Genomic DNA, 24,727 nt, shown 5'->3' with positions numbered 1-24,727 from the left:
CTGATGCACACCAGTGACAAAAACACATTTAATACTAATAAATCATAACTAAAACTTATTCAGAAGCTCCATTAATGATGCACAATTGAGAAGTTAAACGTTTTTACCCCTAGAGAGGTTTTGAGCGGCTTGAGTCCAGGTGAGACGCCCAGAGACCCTCTGAGAGGAGCGACAGGAGCCTCAGACAGACCCCGTAGAGGAGCGAGAGGAGCCAACATCTGACACACACACACACACACACACAAATAAAAATCTCACCGATCCCAAACTTCTGTATGCTCCTTTAAAGGTGCAATGTGTAATATTTCTGAGGATCTATTGACAGAAATGCAATATAAGATCCATAACTATGTTTTCAGTGGTGTATAAAGACCTTGCATAATGAGCCGTTATGTTTTTATTAGCTTACAATGAGACATTTATATCTCCATAACCGCGCGCTCCCCCTTCTATGGAGGTCGACATATTGTGTCGTCATGTTTCTAGCGTAGCCGACAGCGAACACACAGCGCTACAGAGCGCGTTTCCTCACTACCTTGAAAAATAAGTTTTCAGTGGTGTATAAAGACCTTACTTAATGAACCGTTATATTTGTATCACATTAGAATGAGCAGTTTCTATATACACACACCGCGGGTTCCCTTACATTGAAATGCGCCGACATGTATCTACGGTGGCCCTAAACGGACAAACGCGTTTCATTACTATGTTGCTCTTCGTGCAAGGAAGCAAGCTTAGTTCAGCGAATAAAACACTGACACAATGATGAACAAGCAACAATAATATTCACAATAACATATAGTTTTACTGAATAATTAAGTAAACATAATTTCTTAATTTATCCTTGTAAAGAAACCTCATTGCTGAACTGCTACTCTCTGCTGTCTCAGACGATGACATATTTTCTTGTCGGCCACGGTAACTTTTGTTGGATTGCAATTCGTAACCTCACCACTATATGCCGCTAAAAATCACACACTGCACCTTTAAAGGTGCAGTATGTAATATTGACAGCTAGTGGTTGAAATAGGTACTGCAGTTTAAATTCAAAATATCAGAGATTGTTGTTTCCCCGACTCCTCCTCCTCAGACTCGACGCTCACGGGTTTCCAGATGGAGGACAAGCAACGGGGACGAGTGCAATTATCAATGAAAGCCCAGGAGACTTAAACAATTTTAAGTTGATGAGTTGATTTATCCGTTTTAATATTCTCCCGTTCATACAGATTTTTAGATGGATGCAGATGCTTTGTAGGTCGGGAAGAATCTGCGGTCTCTGACCCAGTTTGTTTGCTTGCTGCAATATGCTGTGGTTTCCAACAACTGGCAATCCAGAGTGTTGAAATACTATTGGGTTAACTGGCAGCGGGCGGAGTCACACAGACCAAAACAAAACGCACATTTCAAAGCAGAATAACTGGCTTTGAAGTTTTTTCAGAGCAACAAGTATGTGAACTCAGCATGTTTCCAAATATCTGCAAACATATTATGGTATTTTTAAGCTTCAGTACAGTCAAAAACGTACGCACAGCACCTTTAAAGTGTCATGAGACGTTGTTCTGAGATGAACTCACCCCTGGAGCTCTGACTCCCTCTGGGTCTTTCTTCTTCTCCTTCTTCTTCTTGTCTTTCTTCTTCTTCATCTTCTCCTTGTCTTTCCCCAAGGCAGCGTTGGCCGCGGGCGGAGCGGTTCTGCTGTGTTGTGTGCGCTCGCGCTCCTGCGCCACTAGCTGGCGGTACTGCTCGTCACAGGGGTGATCCCACGTGGACTGACCCGTGGAGAAGTTGAAGTAGTACACTTCACCGGTGATGTCCTGACTGAACACACACACACACACACACACACTTCCTGTCTGCATGTCTGCGTTTACACTGGCACAAAAAATACGATATTTTACTCATATCTGACACAGATCAGAATTTGTTGCACATGTGTAAACACAAAAATTCGTACGAGATCCGATTTTTACGCATCCGAACTGAGCCACTTTCAAATGTGGTTTTAAATCAGATTCATTAAATGTTGTATTATGAGGCAGACAGTCCTGTATGCGCTCTCTCACAGCTTTTATTGAGGTGGGAACTTTATATTTATATTTGTAAAGAAAAGAAATAGCGCAAACAAAGAAACATTCAGGAGCTGGAGTTCAACCTCTGCCCGTGAGTTTTATAAATAATACAGCTTTACTACTGAAAGCTTCATTATATTTCTCAGCAATGAGGTGATAACTTCACTGTACTCAAACCAACAAGCTTCACTGTTAGATTACTCTCTCTCTCTCTCTCTCTTTCTCTCTCGTAAATTCATTCGAATCCATTAAAAAAAACTGCTGAGCTGTAGATAAACGAAAATTATTTCAGGACTATATATCTGTTCTGTTCCGACAGATTTTGCGCTGCAAAACATTCATGAGTTATGATGACAGCTGTTATCTTGTCCATGCTGGCAAATAATCATGACCACCAGACATGAATTATATAAATAATTTTAATAGCACAGTGATTTAAAATCAGGGTCGAATACGTGCACAGTAAAACGATCAGCGAAAATCATTTTGGGCGGGAATGAATGTAAACACAGATATCAGATTCCAGTCCGGTCTAAAGAGAATGTAAACAGGCGGCCCGATAAATCTGATTTGGCCAAAAGATCGGATCTGTGTATTAGGAGTTGCAGTGTAAATGCAGCCCATCTGAATCAGTGTGTGTGTGTGTGTTATCATGGAAGTGTGTTTTACCATGGTTTCCACTCGTCGGGCAGCGGCGCCACCATCCCCTCTCTGGCCAACCACAGCAACTCCGGCTCCCGCAGCGGGTCGATGCCGATCTCAGCGGCGTACTCGTGGATCTCTGACACACACACACACACACACACGCACACACACACACGCACACGCACACGCACACGCACACGCACACACACACACACACACACACACACACACACACACACACACCATCAAATCAAAACGGACAATTCCTGCTTTTTTTTGGAATACTGCAGTGTTTAATATAAATTATTTTTATAATATTATTATATTATAGTAATATAATAATGTATTATAATAATTTTATTATTATTATTTATCGGTGCACATCAATTCATGTGGCTCATAATCTTGATTAATCAAAATATCTTGTATAGTAATAACTAATCTAGTGAACGGGCCTTTAATCTGTTTAATATTAATTAATAAATACGTGGAGACTGAGTCTGTCAAGATCAATAACATGAGAAAAATTTAATATCAAAATAAATAAGGAACTATATACATAAAGAACATGAAGTTCAACTATATTGATCTACTATAACAATATAACTTTGACATTGTTATATCGTCAGTCAGTTATATCGTTATCGTCATCGTTATAGGCTAATCATTGCTATAGTCAAAGTTATATCGTTAGTCATTGTTATTTGATTAGACTAACAAAATATCGTTGACTAACAATCTAATGATGACTAATGTTGACTGTAACAATAACGAGAGTATAACAATGACTGGCTATAACTATATAACGTTGCCTAATAACAATAAATAACGATATAATGTTGACAAATGATATAATGATGACTATAACGTTGACTGTAACAATGACTAACGATGCAACGATGAGTATAAATACTAGCCAAGTCTTTTTATATTTTCTTTTAAACCAGTTACAATTAATTTAATTTACGGAATTAAAATGTATTTTTTTCCAGTTTAAGTTAACCCTGTTCAAGACTGATTATTTATTATTTATTATTATTATAATTGCATTTGTCCTTAATTGTCATGAAAATAATGTCACAATGCAAAAAGAGAGATGCTGTATTATATACAGCAATCAGAACATCCACTCAATACTTGAAAATAACTGCATTTATTTTATAATAGTTTAATTACCTTGCTCAGAAGGGATGTAGTTTTCATCATAGTCTTCCTCCAGAACCAGCTGATCTCCGATGCGCAGTCCCGTGGTCGCCATGGTGACGGCGGCGTGACAGGAGCGCGCGCACTGGGGCGGGCACGGGCCTTTAAACAATCTCACTAAATTGATTCAAATTAAAACTTTAGAAAACACAGCACGTTCCTTAAATAGCATTTACTTACCACTGATAGTATTGCTTAGTAAATAAACACTTCATAGCATCAACATAGAGGTATTTGTGTTTACAACAGAAAAACGGTTGAATCGATGCTCTTTGTAATAAACATAACGTTATACACGCAGATTAAACAGGGCTTTAGTTATACTCTATTATGTCTAACAAAAATACATGCTACGCTAACAGAGTACAATAAACAACTAACGTTAAATAAAGAGTAGATTATCAGTAAATACTCTGCGGAAGTTAAACAACGAGTATAACGAATATTAAATACAATAATTCTAATAATTATTGATCATATATAACGCGATTAGTTTAATCCTCACCTGTTCTCTAACCCTACACCCTCAGTTCTGCAGTGTTTTTAAAACATCTTGTGATTGTTCAGCTCTGGTACTTTATGTCTGATAATGAGTATTTCGGAGGATTTGTAAAATTTAAAACAGAAAGTTTAAAATCCAAAGCGCATCGTCTCCATCACAGCAACCAGAGAGGAACATGGCGGCCGCGGAAGCCGCTCTTCAAAATAAAAGCCCTCGACAACGATAAAAGCACCAAACTAATTTTAATTGCACATAAATGTACACACACACACACACACACACATATATATATATTCACACACACGCACACACACACGCACACACACACACAAACACACACACACACACACACATGTATATACACGTATATGAGAATCATTCTAAATAAAAGCCCCTAACAACTATAAATATTAAAGCGACAAATTTATAATGTAATTTTATTTAATTGTATAATTTGTTTGCGCTCATTCTCATATTATATATATATATATATATATATATATATATATAGAGAGAGAGAGAGAGAGAGAATTATTCCTATATAAGCACTCAACAACAATACATATTATTAAAGTGCCAAACAAATTTATACATGTAGATTTTTAGCATTTGATTGTGCTCATTATTCTCACACACACACATCTCACACACACACACACACATATATATATATATATATATATATATATACACACACACAGTGGTCGTCAACATTTGAAGTGGATCCAAACCTTTTATCAAAATTATACATACATCTTAGGACAACTTTGATTAACTTTTCGTTGACTACTGTATATTTATAGGCCTATATGTGTGTGTGTACACATACATACATATATATACACACACACATACATTAATATATAGATATTATTTCAGGTAAATAGAAAAGGCAAAAATAACACTAGAGTGTCATAAAAGATACAACATAGTTTATTAATATGTGCTTTTTTAACACCGTACACAGCAATAAAATTATTCACACATGGCTTTAATACATCAGAAATACATTTGAAAAATGTTAAGCATATTAGGCAAGCCTTAAATAGAAAATAAATATCAATGTAAAAAAAGAAAGAGGCGCAAGCTGCTGCTTTAAGAACAAAAGTTTGTAACATTCATGATGGTCCTCTGGAAATCACGGTAAAATGTCGACAAAGCAAAACGCACTGACTTTTTTCACATCAATCCAGACTTGACCAGCAAGACATGTCTACATGTAAAAAATATTCCCTACAGAAACGTCTCGTTAACATCATAAATTAAATGGTTGTTTAACGTTATTCCATCACTTTCTTCTGAGATCTCAATAACACTGAAGCAGACGGATGCAGAAAGATGCTGTTTATTGTAGTCAGATACATGAAGTTGGCCCCTTTAAATCTCAATGCTCCATTTTCAGAGTTCTCGAAGAGTTTTTAAATAGACACACGATTCACTTGTGTGAACGGTCACGTTTCAGTGGGGTTTTTCAATAGTTAAGATGTTTGAGGTTATAAAACATGGTAGACAATGGCCTCTATAATAAGTTCTAACATGGGGTGATTTACATTCGTATGTATTGACTGCATTAGAGAGGAATTACAATGTGATACAGTGAATGAACATTAAAAACAAGAAGTAATGGAGTGGAATGAATGAATGACGTCCAGATGGAAAGAATGAGCTGTTCTCCTCCATGAAGAACCTGTCATCTAAGAACTGTGGATTTGGTCTATTCTACTGGTCTAAAAGCTCAATAATTGGTACAGATATCTGCTCTTGGATAATACATAACCGGTCAAATGGCTATCTGTCTTTGATAAGTGTGCTGTGAATAAATGAGCATTTATTGAGTCAAACATGCATTTCAGGCGAGAGTACATTGGCAACCGAGCTCAAGAGAGAGAGATGATACTGAGATGGTCCGTTACCTGTATTATTCTCCATTCAATCTGGTCTAGAACTGCATTAGAAGCCAATCCAGATGAACATTAGCACCAGTTTTCCAGTGTAACTTTAGCATGCAGTGGCTTGAACTACCTGTGAGCTGCGAGACTTCGGGTTCTTCTGGCCCGCTTGAATTTGCCTGGAATGAGTGACTCTACAAAAGTTCTCATGTTTTACGAAGACATGAAACAGTTCAATATGCCTCTGTAAAACCGAAATGTTTTTCAAATACCACACACTACAGTACAGGTTCACTCACCACAGAAAAAAAAAAAAAGAACACACCTTGTACATTAAAGAACGATAACTATAGCGATAATAACTACTATAACTATAAAGTTTTAATGATCGCTCCAAATCTAAGAGAATTTCCACACCGTAACTATAACGGCACAGAGGAACGATTACGCAGGAATCACTTATAGAGCTTTTTTTTCCCAGCTGATAAACGATAAAAACATCGACAGCCAATCAGAATCCATTCGGATTTAAAGTATTTAATGATAATAGTCACCCTTATATTGTTATTGTAAACTTTATAGCCATTGTCATTAGAGCGTTATAGTTATCATTCTTGGTGTGAATGTGCCTTAACTCCCAAACGGGACACTTGTCTTGATGAAAAGGAGAAATCTTCTCAAATAACAAACGCTTGCAAATTCAGTGCAGTGTTACTCAGTTAATCGCTCCAGTGCTGATGCAGTGCACCCTGTGACGGCAGCACGCCAACATCATGACAATGAGCTAACAGCATTTCAAACCTCAAAAAATTAGTAGAATCAGAAAGGCACTCACGTCTTCACACCAGTCTTCTAGAGTTGAGAGTAGGGCTGCACGATTAATCGCAATGAAACCGCACACGATTAGGCAAAGGCTGCGATTATTTTATGCGCAGTTTGTCAGTGCAGCGGCTGATCGGTAGGAAATGCTCCTTCTGAACACCAGAGGGCGTCTCTCACACACACACCACATATCCATCTGAACACCAGAGGGCGTCTCACACACACACACACACACACACACATACATATCCTTCTGAACACCAGAGGGCGTCTCACACACACACACCACATATCCATCTGAACACCAGAGGGCGTCTCACACACACACACCACATATCCATCTGAACACCAGAGGGCGTCTCTCTCACACACACCAAAATATGCCCCATAACACACATCATTTCAGGAAATCGCTGTAGCTGAATAATCAGAAGAGTGAAACGCTTTGATTAAACATGACTAATAAACACACAAATGCCTTATTCTGTGTCAAAAGCGCATCATCTCACAGAAGGAGGAGCTCAACTGTCCTCATGAAGTGAGTTTGGAGTAAAAGCATGTTATTAAATGTCTTTTGGACAAGAGTTTCACAAATTCTTCTCATGTTTGGAAAAATGTTCGACGCGTATGTGTCGCTTTTTCAAATGCATGTTATCAGTGACTCAAACTCGCAGTGCTTTCAGATGGAGCAGCGTTTACAGAGCCGTACGTCACTTAAAAAAGAAATTGCAACCTTTACGATTTCATAATCGTGATAAGCCAAATCGGTTTAAATCAAGCGTAGTGTCAGTTCAGGCAGGTCACGTTAGGCAAGCTTGCATCAGTGACTCTCAGCTGATCCATGTCTACCTATAGGAATACAACCCCATCACTGTATACATATATCAACAGCTATCGCGTTTCTCAGGAGCTAATTAGCCTCCTCCCTCCCCAGCTCCACCTCTCGTCAGTCAGGATTTGGAATTCTGATTCCCCTTTGAATCAGACTAAATTCTCAATTATGTTGTACATTAAAAATCTTTATTAATTAATTATTCTGCAATTCATTCATGTTGATTCTGTTGTGTTTACCCTAAGGGGGGTTATTGCTGATCTTACCCATGCTAGGCTACATGGATGCACAGGGATTTCTTGCCCAGAACACAACCATACCGCCAATCCAAACTGTATGCTAATTGTTAATTGTATTTGAAGATAGTGGTCCTGACAGAAGTGCGATTTCATGTAAATTGCGATTAATTGTGCAGCGCTAGTTAGGAGTGCAGCGATAAGAACCGGCGAAGTTGTCGTGGAACGCGGAGTAGTGGCACTTCTGGTCTTGTTTCCCGCCTCCGTAACCTGAGACAGTTCGCTACGTCACTCCCACCACGTGTCCAGTCTGCGAATGCGCACGCGCTGCTTGTAATGGTACTCCTTCAGGTGCTCCTTGAGCGCGTTGGGAAGAGGCAGTGCATTGATACCGTCATACGTGGTGCAGCTGCTAATGGCGGCGCGGCAGATGTGCTGCAGGCTAAAGGGATGTGTCCGGTTGATGGGGTTCGAGAGCAGCGGCTCGAAGAACATGCAGGAGTTGGGATCCTTGTAGTGCTCGAGGAGGCCGGTGACGGTGGTGGCGTGGAAGACACTAGGGTCGTGCACATCGAAGCTAAAGTTGTGGTTCCACTGCTCGATTCGTGCATGTAACGAGCGGCTGTAGCGTCGGAAGCTAACGGAGAAGAGATAGTCTTCCTGTGCAGAGTCGCGTAGCAGGAATGTGCCTTCGGGTTTGGCTTCCAGAAGAGTCTCCGCTTGGTATCGATCCATGACGCCCCAGTAGCAGGGAAGGTTTGTGATCTGCAGGAGATCGGGGACTAGGCAGTGGATGTAGTCGATTTGAGTGTGAATCCGATGTTGTATATCCTGCGAGTTGGGAGAGTCCAGTTGGACTTGGGATGATGGAGACGCCGAAGCGCCCAAGTCGAAATCAGAGGCCGCGGTTGACGCCGCGACCTCATCCAATGTGTCCAAACAACTCTGCAGGAGAAGCTGGTGGAGTGTGGCGCGCTCGTCTCCGGCTAGCTCGTTCATCCCGTGAGCTAGCTTAGGTCCGAGTTTGTATAGAGGATTGATTTGTGCCGTTACCTCGAAAGTGTGGATTTGTGCGTTTGGAGGCGGTTCGACTCCCTGCTCGATGCTTATCCGTCGTCGCTCCCGTAAGCGATCATCCTCGTCCTCGACTGGCGTCACCAACGCAGCAGGAGCGACAGAATCCAAAACAGGCGCTTGTGAAATAGGAGCTGTGTGCTGCTTAATAAGGTACCACTTTTGAGCAAGATCGGATCCGGCGGGGAACGGGCAGCTGTCCAGCATGAGCTCGCTAATGTGGATCTTTCGGCGCGAGGAAGGCGAGTGCGATAGGACTTGGCTGTGGGTTTTGATGGGGAAACACTGGCCAACCGCGTCCTGGATTTTCTGTCGGAGAGTCCGACTGCTTCCGGACGACTTGCTGTCCGAGTCGCTGCTGAGTTCTGGCGAACCGAGCGATAGTTTAGTGGAAACCCGTTCGGGTAACAGGGATCCGGACGATCCCAGAACTTGCCGTCTTCTGTGCTCCCGCACCGGAGAGAACGAGCCACCCTCGCTGGACTCGTTCAGAAGATCGCCGTACTCGAAGCCGTCGCTAACGGGTCGCTCGGACGTCAGGTCGTGCGACGGGTGGCTTTTCTTCTTCCCTCTCCCGGATTTTCTCCTCCCGCCGTCTCTTCTCTCCTCAGAGCGGCTCTGACGCACTTTTGGACGAGCTCCGCGCTCGCGCTCTTTCCCACGATCCCCTGCTTCCTCAGGCACAGACATGATGTCGTTCTGTTTTTAGTCGTTCAGTGACTAGTGAGAGGCTAACGGACGTCAGATGGAAGTCATTTTAACATTCGCTGAACAGCCTTTTTGATAAATTAGCATTCGGGGGATTAAGTCCATCCAGAAATGAGTGAAACAACGATCACATCCAGACCATGTTTTGAATCTGAATCTGTGGAGAAAACAGAAAAAAAACAGAGTGAGATAAATAATTTCCCCCCTACACACAAACGCATGCTCTCTCTCTCTCTAACACACACACACACACTCTCTCTCTCTCACTCTCACACACACACACTCTTTCTCTCTCTCTCTCTCTCTCTCTCTCTCTCTCTCTCTCTCTCTCTCTCTCACACACACAGACACTCTCTCTCTCACACACACACACACACACACACACACACTCTCTCTCTCTCACTCTCACACACACACACTCTCTCTCTCTTTCTCTCTCTCTCTCAACACACACACACACGGACTCACTCTCTCAACACACACACACGGACTCACTCTCTCTTTTTCACTCACACACTCTCTCTTTTTCACTCACACATTCTCTCTTTTTCACTCACACATTCTCTCTCTCTCTCTATCTCACACACACACACACATTCACTTTCTCTCTCACACACACACACACACACACACACACTCTTTTTCACAAACACACTCACTTTATCTCGCTCGCGCGCGCGCATACACACACACACACACACACACACACACTCTAATTCCTAAATCAGACACACACTAAAAATACTCCTGTTTTGGACAATACTTATAGTTATATTTGAAAAAAAGATTAATTCTACATTTAGTATACATATATTTATACTATTTAAGTAAACTGATAGATAAATAAACAAATAAATAAAGCATCAAAAACTTAAAGTAGTTAACGATACTAATAGCTGATGAGACTTGCAGTGAACAATATGAAAGACAGTCTCACAGTAAACTACTACTCAATAACACCATATTCATGTAAGATAATATTTATATGCTAGTCACAGTACATGGTAAGAATACTATAGTATTACTTTGGTTACGTGTCCAAAATGTGAACTGTTTTTGAAGAATGACAAATATAAGTCAGAAACACGAACCTGTATCTTGACGAAAGGCGTCGTGAGCGCGCCTGCTTCTGGTGACACCGCGTCACTCCTGAACTATAAATAACGTTTTAATACATTATCCGTGAAGGATAAAATCACTTTAATAAATGAACTTTAATCAATAAAGTCGCTTTAACTCGAGCTAACTCACACAATCCCTGCGCTTCTGTGGCGCTGACTTCACTTCCTGTTCACGTCGGAGAAACGTCCGGGGCAGATTTTCGTAAAAAAGTATTTATTAAATCTATTACATTTATTTTATAGACATTTTAATTCAAATATAAATGTATTTTTATATAAAAATTAATTATCATAATAAAATAATTAGTACTTTTATGAAATCATATTTTTTTACATTCATTTCATAGTGTTATTAGTACAGCAATTGTAGTAATATATTACTGTCATAATGACATTATTAATAATAATAATAATAATAATAATAATAATAACAACAATAACAATAGACGCTTTTCAAAGTTTTACACGACTGTTGTATTATTATTTTTTTAGAACGTTTAGTATTTGGCTGGTATTAAATAATAAAAATCTCCGTATTAAATAGTTTTTTGTTAAATAGTTTATCTGTACTGGAGTTAAGCATTTCTTCAGCAGACATGGGTTAAATTATTAACATTGAATGCTTTGTTTTGAAATACTTTTATTCTGAAATACGAGTACAAGCTTATTACCGGAAATGGCGTTTTAGTGTGATCAGATTAACTGCAAACTGTTCCAGCATTTTACTGTTAAATGTGTTTAATTTATTAATAGATCAGATTAAAGTTTGTGTCTGTGGGTGTCACTGGCTTCAGCTGATTTACTGACTGACTGACAGTCTGTTGATTCACTAGCAGGATTCAGTCCACAAACAGGTCAGTCGTTCAATAACTTTATGAATTGGTCAGTATTTATTAAAATGATTAAGTTAGCTGCTAGTGGTTTTATTTGTGATACTGTACATCTGTGATCTACAGTTGCGGATCTCATTTCCGCAACATAAGAAAGAAATCGTGCTTTTGCAAATCGTAATTATGACATAAAAAGTGGAAACTGTAAAGTATGACATACAAAGTCATAATTTCGACCTTTTCATTTATTAATTACTTCGTATGTCATAATTATGACTTTATATCATTTAGATTTTTCTTTTGTCGTAAATTTGGAATTTTTATGTCATTTCATTTTCATATTATGACTTAGTGCGTCATCATAATTATATCAAAATAGGCACTTTTTCTGTTCATTAATGTAATAATTACACTTCAAAGCATGATAATGATGATAGTGACGACTGTTTGTCGTAATGTTTACTTTTTTTAATGTTTACGGATTTTTTCCCCCCACTTCTTCATGTCATAATTTCAATTTAGTATGTCTGTGATGATTTTGACTTTTTACATTTTTTGGGACTTTTCATATCATAATTTCTATTTAGTATGTCTGGCATAATTTTGACTGTCATCCTTTTTAGACTCTTCGTCAATTTGGACTTCTTTCATTTCATAATTTCAATTTAGTATTTCTGTCATAGTTTTCACTTTTTAATATAATTTTCAAATTCAAATTGATGGTTTAATTTATTAAATGATTGTTTCTAAAGTCATAATTTAAAATGTTTGGTCGGTTTGAATCACTTAACAACACTCCTGTGAGGAAACCCACACCTCACCCAGACGAACAGGCACTCAGACTTGAGACAGCTGATGTCCGGAGGACATAGAGAAGACTGAACGCACGAAAAGCAGCGGGCCCCGATAACATACAGGGACGGGTGCTCAAAGACTGTGCCGACCAGCTGGCTCACGTCCTCACGGACATATTTAACACCTCGCTTACTCATGCTGTCGTCCCATCCTGTTTCAAGACTGCCACCATCATACCAGTGCCCAAAAAAACAATAATATCATCACTCAATGATTACCGTCCTGTCGCCCTCACTCCCATCAGTATGAAGTGCTTCGAGAGGCTGATGAAGGACCACATCATCTCCAAACTCCCCCCCCCCTCCCCCCCTTTGATCCGCTCCATAGAGGACGCCGTCTCCTCCACACTCCACCTGAGCTTGGAACACCTGGAGAAGAACAATACCCACTTGCGAATGCTGTTTCTGGATTTTAGTAGGGCTGGGCGATATGGCCTAAAAAAAAATCCCAGATTTTTTCACAAAAAATCCGATTTACGATTTAAATCGTTTTTTTTCCTCTCCCTACTTAAAATCAATCTGCAGATGACAAAGAAATTGTTCTAAACAAGTTTTAACTTTATTTTGTTTTAATATTCCCTTCTGGGATTTGATCTTGATTAAAGTGCCATCAGAAACAACAAGCTAAAAAGACAAGAGGACAGGCCCTGTCTTTGAAAACAGTGAAAATGTAACATAAAATAAAATGGGTGGATTGGGATTGGGGGGATGTGTAAAAAAACAAAAAACTTGCATCACAATAAGTGTATTGTGATTGTCAAATTATTTGGTAACTAAACATAATTTTATTAAGTTTATTAATACCAGTACAATGACTGGTATGCTACTGTTTTTATTATTGCTTAACACAAATTTCACAATTTCATTTAAATTCTTGTGAATTGATTCTGATCTTGATTCAATATCAATTCCTTTGGATAAATATTAGGTACAGTAGATACGTTAATGTGTTGTTAATTGTTCTCAAAAAAAGTCACCTAATACTGTGTAATGCTGTAAACATACAGAGAGCCCTGTCAGCTGGTATTATTAAAGGTTAAAACTAACTCAAATTAAATATAATTCGTTTTTTATAATAACAACGTTATACTATTTTTTATGATATAGGTAAAAATATAATAAAAATGTAATATAGTTATAATATTTAGCAAAATACTCCTCTCTATAGCAATTATTTTAAGTCCACATGCGTGCTATGGGTCATTGAAAGCCATCCTGAGGTAAATGTAACGTTACGTGGCATATGTTGTTCTCCAGCTGTTTTATGGACATCTTTCCGCGGTTGAAAAACACTGATCGATCGATTTTATTACATCTCGGTAAGTTAGTAGTAAAGAGTAACAGATGTTCGGTTCACGTGCCGCTTGAACTGAGATCTGTCAGCGTTCTTTCACGTCACATTTACAAGCGCCAAAACGATGTTCATTGTCTGAATTTCGTAATAAAATTGACAGAATCTGAGAGCTGAGAATCTGTTTCATGTCGATAGTAACCTGCTCTGTCTTGTCTGTCGGTGTCAGTGTCCTCTTTGCTTCGCAATTTTTCTCTGCGTGAGAAAAGGGATGTGTGGCGTGTAGGCATGTGCCGGTATCAAATTTTCATGCTGCGATTAATTGATTGAGCTTTTATCACGGTATACGGTATTATCACGATATTTTAATTGCACAAGAGAAACAGACGGATTGGGGGTATCTAAAAAAAAACTTGCATCACAATGTGTAATTGTGATTGTCAAAACATTAATTTTATTTTTTAGTGACAACATGTTATAATGTTTACATGGTTACTGAGGCTACTGTTTGTATTATTGCTTAACACAATTTTCATGATTTCAATTAAATTCTTGGATTTAATTTCAATCTTGATTCAATATTGACTCATTTGGATAAATATTAGGTAGGCTACAGTAGATAGCCTGCATTTAAATGTTTCTCAAGAAAAAATATATCTCACATAATGCTGTAAACATACAGAGAGAAATTAAATATAATGCATACAATATAAATATAATAATAATATAAATATAAAAATGTAATATGCCGTAATTTTCATTATAATAACAATTATATAATGACAAGTAAACATATATTAAAATAATATAGTGCACATATTTAGCAAAATACTCCTCTCTATAGCTATTTTCTTATAGTCAACTAACATTAAATGGCTTTCCTGAGGTAAATGTAACGTTCTGTGACATAATTGTTCTCCTGCAGTGTTATTGACCTCTTTCCGTGGTTGAAAAACACTGATTGATCGAAAGTACGTATACCTTTCGGTGGGTTGTACTGTATCTTTAATAAAAAGTAACAGATGATCGGTTTACTTGATCTGAGGCGCGCGATCTGTCACGTCACATTTACAAGCACCAAAACAGTATTTATTGTCTGAATTTCGTTATAAAACCTGAGAGCTGATATTTTTTTCATATCAAAAGTAACCTGCTCTGTCTAGTCTGTCGGTGTCAGTGTCCTCTTTGCTCCGCGATTTTTCTCTGGGTGAGAAAATGGATGTGTGGCGCAAGACCGTGTGAAAGTGTCAAATGCGTGAGTCTCAAGCTGCTGAATGCGTGAGAGTTGGTAGCCATGCGGGGGATAAATAGTCGGCAGCGTTCCTCCTTCCGCCGTGCTTCTTCTCCATGTGAGGATTGTTTACATTAGACTAGAGTGCACACTGCATTCACACAGTGCTTATACATGTGATGTGGGGATTGTTTACATCAAAGTGCACATGTGTTTTGCGCAGCATATACGCATTGTTTTTTAAGCGGTTGATGGAAAATAAGCTGATGCGCGTTCTAAAAATCTAAATTCGGATCTATTATTTTTCACGGTATTTCGAAGTCCCCGCGATAACAATTTCGTGCATATTCATTACCGCGATTTATCGCATTACCGAATACCGGCACATGTCTAGTGGCGTGACAGCGTGTAAAAAGTGACAGAATTGCGTCTCTCACAGTGAACTCGTGAGAGTTGGCGGCCCTGCAGATTCAGCTTGTAGCCTAAATGTTTTCGGCGGGTGTGCTTCTGCTGCCGCGGTCCTGCTCATTTGCCATGTTGTTTGTGTATCTCTATCATGGCAAGCGCTGAGCCCGGTCGGAACCTCGGGAGCCCAGACGGGGGGCGTCGGCGGTTGTTAAAGAGAAAACCGATTTTCATTTTAAAAAAATCGGCGTAAACTACACATTCGAGTTAATCGATAAAATCGATTTATCGCCCAGCCCTAGATTTTAGTTCAGCATTCAATACAATTATCCCCCAGCACCTGGTGAGCAAACTGGCCCCCCTCGAACACCTTACTGTGCAACTGGCTGTTGGATTTCCTCAGAGACAGACCTCAGTCTGTGAGGGTTGGGAAAAACACCTCCTGCATCATCTGCCTTAGCACCGGCTCCCCCCAGGGCTGCGTACCGAGCCCACTGCTCTTCACCCTGATGACCCATGACTGCCGTGCCAGGTTCAGTACAAACCACATCATTAAGTATGCGGACGACACGACAGTGGTGGGTCTCATCAGAGACAATAATGAACTGGCCTACAGAGAGGAGGTAAAACATCTGGTGGACTGGTGTGACACAAACAATCTAATCCTGAATGTCAACTAAACAAGAGAGGTTGTCGTTGACTTTAGGAAAAATAAGCCAAGTCGCACCCCCCTCCTCATCAACGACGCCGCAGTGGAGCAGGTCAGCAGCATCAAATTCCTTGGGGTGCAGATCACAGACACTTTAAGCTGGTCCCTCCACACCTCTGCTCGTGTAAAGAGAGCACAGCAGCGTCTGCACTTTCTGCGTCGGATGAGAAGAGCAAACCTCCCCCCTCCCATCCTCACTACTTTCTACTGAAGGAATACAACTTTGTCAAATGTTTAATTTAGTTTCTAATACTATCATATATGAACTGAGAAAGTTCTGTAAATTGAATTTAGCATTCAGCTGTGGAGCACGAAACTCCTGTCTTATTCTGTGCCTCTATATACAGCTGTCAGACGGGTTTTTCTTTCTATTGTAAGTTAAATGAAACATGTTAATGAAACTCTTGGAGACTCTCGCTAAGCTTTTGTCTTAGCAAGAGAGAGTCCTGTCACTCCTGTTCTGGAGTCTCAGGGTTTGAATAAGTTTTTCCCTCTCTCTTTTAATACAGGTTCCTAAACTTGTATACGAGATTCCACCATCACAATGTAATCCCTCCCTCTTATAATGTAAATATATTACAATGTTTGACTCAAGAAGTCAGACGATGTTGGAATGAGTGCAGCAACGACAAGCAATAAAGAACTTCTGCTTGGAAAACTTCCACCGTCTCCTGGTCTGAGCTTCTAACTTTTCTACAAAGAAAAAGTTCACAACACTACAGAGGGACAATAGAGAGCATACTGACCAGCTGCATCTCTGTCTGGTTTGGGGCCTGCAACGCCTCGGACTGGAAATGTGTAGAGAGAGTGGCGAGGACAGCGGAGAAAATCATTGGGACAGCACTTCCTCCCATCCATGACACCGCTCGCAGACGCTGCCTGACCAGGGCTCAGTCAATCTTAAGAGACCCCTCTCACCCCAACCCAACTGTTCTCCCTGCTGCCCTCTGGCAAGAGGTTCAGCAGTTTCAAATGCAGAACATCCAGATTTCACAACAGCTTCATCCCCCACGTCATAAGACTGCTAAAATTTCCAATAACCCCCGCTTACATATGACACTAGTCACTTTATATGGCCAACATTCTGCTGCTACTGTTATTTGCACTAGTCATAATTGCTTCTTAATTGTTAAATCTTATACTACATATATTTTTATATTGCACATATTTATACTGTTTCTCTTTTACCTGTCTTCTGTTTTTATTCGGAGCCTTGCAACGAAATCTCGTTCAATTGTATATCGTGAATGTTCTGTTGAATGACAATAAAGTCTGTCTAATCTAATCATTTTTTCGACATTTTCATATCATAATTTCAACTTGGTATGTCTGTCATAATTTTGACTTTTTGTTATAATTTTGACTGTCATTTTTTTGACTTTTTCATAAAAATTTCAACTGTCATAATTTTGAATTTTTGTCATAATTTTGACTATTTTGGACTTTTTCATTTTTTGAACTTTTCATATAATAATTTCAACTTGGTATGTTTAAAAAAAATCTAGCTATTGATGAAGTGTACTGAAAATAAGGAAAAAACAAATGTCTGGTTTCAATTTTTTATTTTTTCATTTGCATTGTATGGTTTGAAAAGTGAAGCATTACATGGACCTTTGTGTGACGGAATAGGTCAATTTTCCTCAATTCAGCATTTTTCTTCTTTGTGCGAATGATCCGGAATAACTTTCCTCAAATCATCATATTCAGCCATTATATAGCATACAGTTACACACTGTAGATATACAACTTGGCTAAGGAGTTCCATGGAAGTTGGTTGAAAACAATAACCCATGGAGTCAACGATATAACAAGCGTGTGTTATATCGGCTTCTTTCGTTTTTACAATGGAGAGCGACCGGCTTTTTCACGGACTCTGGACCGGACTCTGCTTTTTGAGTCCAGCGTCAACATCTCCCAGACATCCGAGCACGTGTATTAGAACCGATCCAGTGTTGAACAGAGCTGAACAGAAAGATGTGCTGTTGAACCCACTGGACCAGAGCTGATGAAAGTTGTACACAGCTGAACAGAAATGTTGTAAAACTGCAGCATTCTCGTACAGCGATGAAAACACTTTCCATGCAGAGTGTTCTGTGGTTGGTCCCTGTGAGGTGGGAAGAGGAGTCATAACTGCAGTGGGTTTAGCTCAGCAAGAGTCGATCTGTTGAAGAGCTGGAGAGAAGCTTTCTTTCTACTCATCATCCAGACACACACATTAATATCTTGTTTTTACATTACCCATTTGACTTTTTGGCAATTTCAACTTGGTATGTCTGTCGTAATTTTGACACTTTGTCGTAATTTTGACTTTTTGTCATTTTTTTGACATTTTCATATCTTAATTTCCACTTGGTATATCTGTCACAAATTTGACTTTTTGTCATAATTTTGACTTTTTGTCATTTTTTCGACGTTTTCATATCATAATTCCAACTTGGTATGTCTGTCACAATTTTGACTTTTTGTCATAATTTTGACTTTTTGTCATTTTTTCGACGTTTTCATATCATAATTTCAACTTGGTATGTCTGTCATAATTTTGACTTTTTGTCATAATTTTGACTTTTTGTCATTTTTTCGACGTTTTCATATCATAATTTCAACTTGGTATATCTGTCATAATTTTGACTTTTTGTCATTTTTTGGACATTTTCATATCATAATTTCAACTTGGTATATCTGTCATAATTTTGACTTTCTGTCGTTTTTTGGACATTTTCATATCATATTTTCAACTTGGTATATCTGTCATAATTTTGACTTTCTGTCGTTTTTTGGACATTTTCATATCATATTTTCAACTTGGTATGTCTGTCATAATTTTGACTGTCATAATTTTGATTAAAATTACAAAAAGTCAAAATTATGTCTGTCATAATTTTGACTTTTTGTCTTAATTTAACTTTTTGTCATTTTTGGACTTTTTCATGGACTTTTTCCATGATGATAGTAGTGATGATGATGATGATGATGATTTTGATGATGATAGTGATGATGATGATGATGATGATGATGATAGTAGTGATGATGATGATGATGATGATAGTAGGGATGATGATGATGATGATGATTTTGATGATGATAGTGATGATGATGATGATGATGATAGTGATGATGATGATGATGATGATAGTGATGATGATGATGATGATAGTAGTGATGATGATGATGATGATGATAGTAGGGATGATGATGATGATGATGATTTTGATGATGATAGTGATGATGATGATGATGATAGTAGTGAGGATGATGATGATGATAGTAGTGATGATGATGATGATGATGATGATAGTAGTGATGATGATGATGATGATGATGATAGTGATGATGATGATGATAGTGATGATGATGATGATGATAGTAGTGAGGATGATGATGATGATAGTAGTGATGATGATGATGATGATGATGATGATGATGATAGTAGTGATGATGATGATGATAGTAGTGATGATGATGATGATGATAGTAGTGAGGATGATGATGATGATAGTGATGATGATGATGATGATGATGATGATGATGATAGTAGTGATGATGATGATGATAGTAGTGATGATGATGATGATAGTAGTGATGATTATGATGATGATAATGATGATAATGATGATGATGATGATGTTCTCTGCAGGTCTCAGGATGGTGTGTGAGGCGCTGCTCTCTTCTGTCTGGTTCCTCTTCGTGATCTTCTGGCTGGAGACTATCAGTGTGTGGCTGTTCCTGTGTCTGTACTATCAGGACAGAGTCTTCTATCACTGGGGCTCAGGGTGAGTCCAGTCAAACACTCAGTCCATGTCCAGAAAAACATTCATTACAGAGAAAGATGCAATTTACTGCCCGACTAATATTACACAAAGTATAGCGTTATAAATGTTTATGATAAAAAAAAAGAAAACAGGGAAAAACTTGAATGCGATATTGATAACTGTGGAAGCACATCATCACAGTCTGTGAAAAGAGTCTAAAATTAATAATAATAATTGTTATTATTATTTAACAATTTGAAAACAAAATAATAACAATAATAATGATAACAAATTTTTAAAATTATTAAAGACTACTATATGGAAATTCATTATTATCATTTAACAATTTAAATATAAAAAGAATACTAATATTTTATACTTAAATTGTTTAATAATAATAGTAATCATTTATTATTTAACATTTGAATAAATAAAATAATAATGATAATAACAAATTATTAAAAACATTTAATACTATATCAAAAAAGTAATTATAAAAAGTAATTATTATTATTTAACAATTTAAATATAAAATAATAATAATGATAATACATAATTTAAACATATTAAAGAATACTATATAAAAATGAATTAATATTATTATTATTATTTTACAACTTGAATATATTTAAAAATGAATTATTATTATTTAATAATTTGAATAAATAAAATAATAATGATAATAACATATTAAAAAAAATATTAAACACTATTAAAAATGAATTATTATTATTTTGTATTATTATTATTATTATTATTATTAACCAAATAGTTTACATCCATACTGGTTGTCACGGTGTGGGCGTTGTGTTTTGTTCCTTGTTCTTGTCTGTCATGTGTTTCCCTGTCTGTACATGTTCAGCTGTTCCCCGTTCTGTTGATTAGTCTCCCCATGTGTTTCTGATTAGCCACGCCCCCTTTTTTATCTTGTTTAGCTTGTTTGCCTGTGTATTTATACCCTTGTTCTTCAGTTGGTGTTTGTCGGTCGTTGTTTGATGTTCCTAGTTCTGTGTCCTGTGTGCCTTTTTCTGAGTTTAGAGTTTTCTGGATTACTTGTCTGTTAGATAATTAAAGTGCTTGCATTTGGATTCGCTCTCTGCTTCATTCCTCCTGCCATCGTTACACAGGTGTTTTTAGGAAGCCAATGTAAGGTTTAATCCACTTAAAAGACTTTTCGACTTTCATACAGATCGTTTAACTGGTAATATATTCAACATACACTGTAATATAATATCCGACCCCACAGTCCGCTGATGATGATGGTGATGATGATGATGATGATGGTGATGATGATGATGATGATGGTGATGATGGTTATGGTGATGATGGTGATGATGATGATGGTGATGATGATGGTGATGATGATGGTGATGATGGTTATGGTGATGATGGTGATGATGGTTATGGTGATGATGATGGTGATGATGATGATGGTTATGGTGATGATGATGATGATGATGGTGATGGTGATGATGGTGATGATGATGGTGATGATGATGATGGTTATGGTGATGATGGTGATGATGATGATGATGATGATGATGGTGATGATGGTGATGATGATGATGATGATGATGGTTATGGTGATGATGATGGTGATGATGATGGTGATGATGGTTATGGTGATGATGGTGATGATGGTTATGGTGATGATGATGGTGATGATGATGATGGTGATGATGATGATGGTTATGGTGATGATGGTGATGATGATGATGGTGATGATGATGGTGATGATGATGGTGATGATGGTGATGATGATGATGGTGATGATGATGGTGATGATGATGGTGATGATGGTTATGGTGATGATGGTGATGATGATGATGGTGATGATGATGGTGATGGTGATGATGATGATGATGATGATGATGATGATGATGATGATGATGGTGATGATGATGATGATGATGGTGATGATGGTGATGATGATGATGATGATGGTGATGATGGTTATGGTGATGATGATGATGATGATGATGGTGATGATGATGGTGATGATGATGATGATGGTGATGATGATGATGGTTATGGTGATGATGATGATGGTGATGATGATGATGGTGATGATGATGATGATGATGATGATGATGGTGATGATGGTGATGATGATGATGGTGATGATGATGATGGTGATGATGATGATGGTGATGATGATGATGATGATGATGATGATGGTGATGATGAAGATTGTTGTGTTTTCAGGGAGTTTGCAGATGATCCGGATCAGTTCCTCTATGTGTTGAGCAGGTCAGTTTTATTTTAATGTGCTCTTGTCTCAGAGTAAGTACTGAGGAATATCAACAAACCACATGCACTTACTATCCACCTTATTCCTGACGAGCTTACTGCGTTTTGAATTATGGGTGGCACTTCCGGTTTGGGGAACTACCATTCAAAAAGACTGAAACGAATCATTTCAAATCATAAGGTTGCCCTACAAATAAAGCTGATCCGTCAGTTTGACTTAATGAGCTATTAGTTTTCTTTCATGTTTTATCTAAGAATAACATCAGAATAACGTAACACTTGGTATTTTAACGTGACAGGTTATAACAAGAATATCTATAGTGAGAGCTCTGCATTCTTTTCCTCATGATTATTTTCTTTTTTTCTTTTGAGTTTCGCTGTAATAGTATGATAAAGGTCAACATATACTGCACATTTGTGGTCTGTTCTCCCGATTTAATTTACGATGTAGCGTATACCAATTCACTGGAATACTCCCCAAATCCTGCACGTCTCTTTCCAGGTTTGGTTTCACAGGTAAATTTACAATTTATTATCTGTCAAAATGACTGAAATCACTTTAAAATAGAATCACGCAATGCTGAAGTAAAACATTTATTTTTTATTTTTTATTAAGGCAACGTATGTTACATAATACAGATTACCGCCGATTTTGCTGTGGAAAGATACTTTTTCATAGATTATTCATGGTCTTTTGAAAGTACCTTGTTTATGCTTTTACACTTTTAAACGTCCTTTTAATGTTCAATGGTTGAAGGGTAAGTAGAATAATGTAAAGTCATCGTACACGGTTTAAAAATATATTATTGCGTCCAGAGCTAGTCTTTCACTGATTGTTTACAGCTTAACGGAAGTTACACCCATAATTCGCGCAAAGCGTCATGGGGCGCAGGAATACTGTGGATAAGTTTCGTTATTCGGGTTACAGTTTATTTTAAGGTGTCAGTGTTACAGTGTAATTATAGATTTAAGTACTGAGTAATAATAACTAACTACATGTACTTACTATAGGATTAGGGTTTGGTTGAGGGTTAGTTGCATGTAATTATGCCTAATTTACTGTTATTACTATGGTAAGTCCATGTAAATTATGTAAAAAGGATGTAAAATAAAGTGTTACCGTTATTCGTAGTAATGCCTAAATTACTGTTATTTCTATAGTAATACGTGCTACAAGCACACTGTTAAAATCCCAGTTTTGACGTGTTTTTCTCCTGTTGCAGAATCGATCTGTCTGCGCATATGCAGACGTGAGGAAGTGATGTCGTGGCGTGGGAGTGCCGTGCTCACATGACGGGAAGGGTCAGAGGTCATCGGTGATGTCACGTTTCATGAAGAGAGAGAGAGAGAGAGAGTTGATCTCAGAGTCTGGGGTTTCAGCAATAACAGAATAATAATAACCAATGAAAGCTTCGAGATCTGGAGCTGATTTCATCTTTTAAACTAGAGGGAGTTTCACTTTATAGAGCGTTAACGTCTCAAGATGATACAAATCCTCCAATTATTCGTTTTCTATTTTTGTACCAATTTGTCCTTTTTTTTTTGCCTGATAATAAAGCAGTTTTACAGTGAGTTTTCTCTGAGGTTTCGTTTCTACACTAGACTGGAGAAACGCTAAATGGAAATTATGCTTTACACACTCTGATCATTATTGTTATATATTCTTATTTAGCACACATTACAATAATGTAGCAGAACAGTTTGTCACAGAATTTATTAAACTTGTTTGTTGTTAAATCATGTGTTCATGTGTAATGCATTAAAAACAAACATCTCATCATGTGAAAGAACTGAAGAATGAATGTAATTACACATTAATTCTATTTGTTTTGTCAAGTCATTTATTAAATTATTTGTTTTCCTATTATGTTCCTCTCTCTAATTTTTTCACGTATTTATAATTTTTTGTTATAATTTTATTATTATTTAAACATTTGAATATAAAAAATAATACTAATATGTTATACTTAAATTATTAAATTATAATTTATTATTTAACTATTTGAATTTAAATTAATGAAAATAACATATTGAAAATATTAAATACTGTATAAAAATCATTATTATTTTGTATTATTATTTAACAATTTGAATATAAAATAATACCAATATTTTATATTTAAATTGTTAATAATAAAATAATAATAATTAGTAGTATAAACATATATTTCAATGGTTTAATAATAATCATAATGATGCGTTATTTAACAATTTTAATATATCATAATAATTATGATAGCCAATTATTAAATAACATTAAAGAATACTACATTAAATAATTATTATTATTTAACCATTTGAATATAA

The 24,727-nt window shown here is 37.5% G+C and overlaps 2 protein-coding genes and 2 long non-coding RNA genes across 15 annotated transcripts in view; 1 reads left to right on the top strand and 3 right to left on the bottom strand.

Annotated features, from left to right (window-relative positions):
• The window catches only part of cep164 (centrosomal protein 164), a 29,892-nt gene extending 25,265 nt beyond the window's left edge, over nucleotides 1-4,627 (bottom strand). For 3 of the 12 annotated variants that reach the window (XM_077230381.1, XM_077230384.1, XM_077230390.1), the window contains exons 1-5: nucleotides 4,423-4,614; nucleotides 3,891-4,034; nucleotides 2,739-2,850; nucleotides 1,575-1,818; nucleotides 108-218 (exon numbers count right to left, since the gene is read on the bottom strand). In XM_077230381.1, coding sequence (XP_077086496.1) covers nucleotides 108-218; nucleotides 1,575-1,818; nucleotides 2,739-2,850; nucleotides 3,891-3,972 — 549 coding nt within the window. In that variant the 5' untranslated portion in view covers nucleotides 3,973-4,034; nucleotides 4,423-4,614. Of the gene's footprint in view, nucleotides 1-107; nucleotides 219-1,574; nucleotides 1,819-2,738; nucleotides 2,851-3,890; nucleotides 4,164-4,422 lie in introns of those variants that run through there. The other 9 variants (XM_077230385.1, XM_077230383.1, XM_077230387.1 and 6 more) reach the window with 6 other exon arrangements.
• A 709-nt stretch (nucleotides 4,628-5,336) lies between these two features.
• Nucleotides 5,337-11,290, bottom strand: socs9 (suppressor of cytokine signaling 9). Its single transcript, XM_077230429.1, has 2 exons — nucleotides 11,072-11,290; nucleotides 5,337-10,137 (listed from the first exon to the last, which is right to left on the bottom strand). Exon 2 carries the CDS (start codon nucleotides 9,960-9,962, stop codon nucleotides 8,487-8,489), a length of 1,476 nt encoding a protein of 491 aa, XP_077086544.1. The 5' UTR covers nucleotides 9,963-10,137; nucleotides 11,072-11,290; the 3' UTR covers nucleotides 5,337-8,486.
• Nucleotides 5,337-24,727, bottom strand: part of LOC143738328 (uncharacterized) — a 57,834-nt gene continuing 38,443 nt past the window's right edge. The window contains exon 2 of the long non-coding RNA XR_013203888.1: nucleotides 5,337-7,279. This is a non-coding gene — a long non-coding RNA (uncharacterized LOC143738328). The remainder of the gene's footprint in view (nucleotides 7,280-24,727) is intronic.
• LOC143738326 (uncharacterized) lies at nucleotides 11,758-24,287 on the top strand. Its single transcript, XR_013203886.1, has 4 exons — nucleotides 11,758-11,955; nucleotides 20,056-20,191; nucleotides 22,376-22,420; nucleotides 23,644-24,287. It is a non-coding gene; the product is annotated as an uncharacterized LOC143738326 (long non-coding RNA).

This window comes from Siphateles boraxobius, unplaced genomic scaffold, assembly GCF_051911475.1.
Source record: "Siphateles boraxobius isolate OS27281-9 unplaced genomic scaffold, OSU_SipBor_1 143, whole genome shotgun sequence".
Taxonomy (NCBI): domain Eukaryota; kingdom Metazoa; phylum Chordata; class Actinopteri; order Cypriniformes; family Leuciscidae; genus Siphateles; species Siphateles boraxobius.
This window is presented reverse-complemented; position numbering and strand designations above follow the sequence as displayed.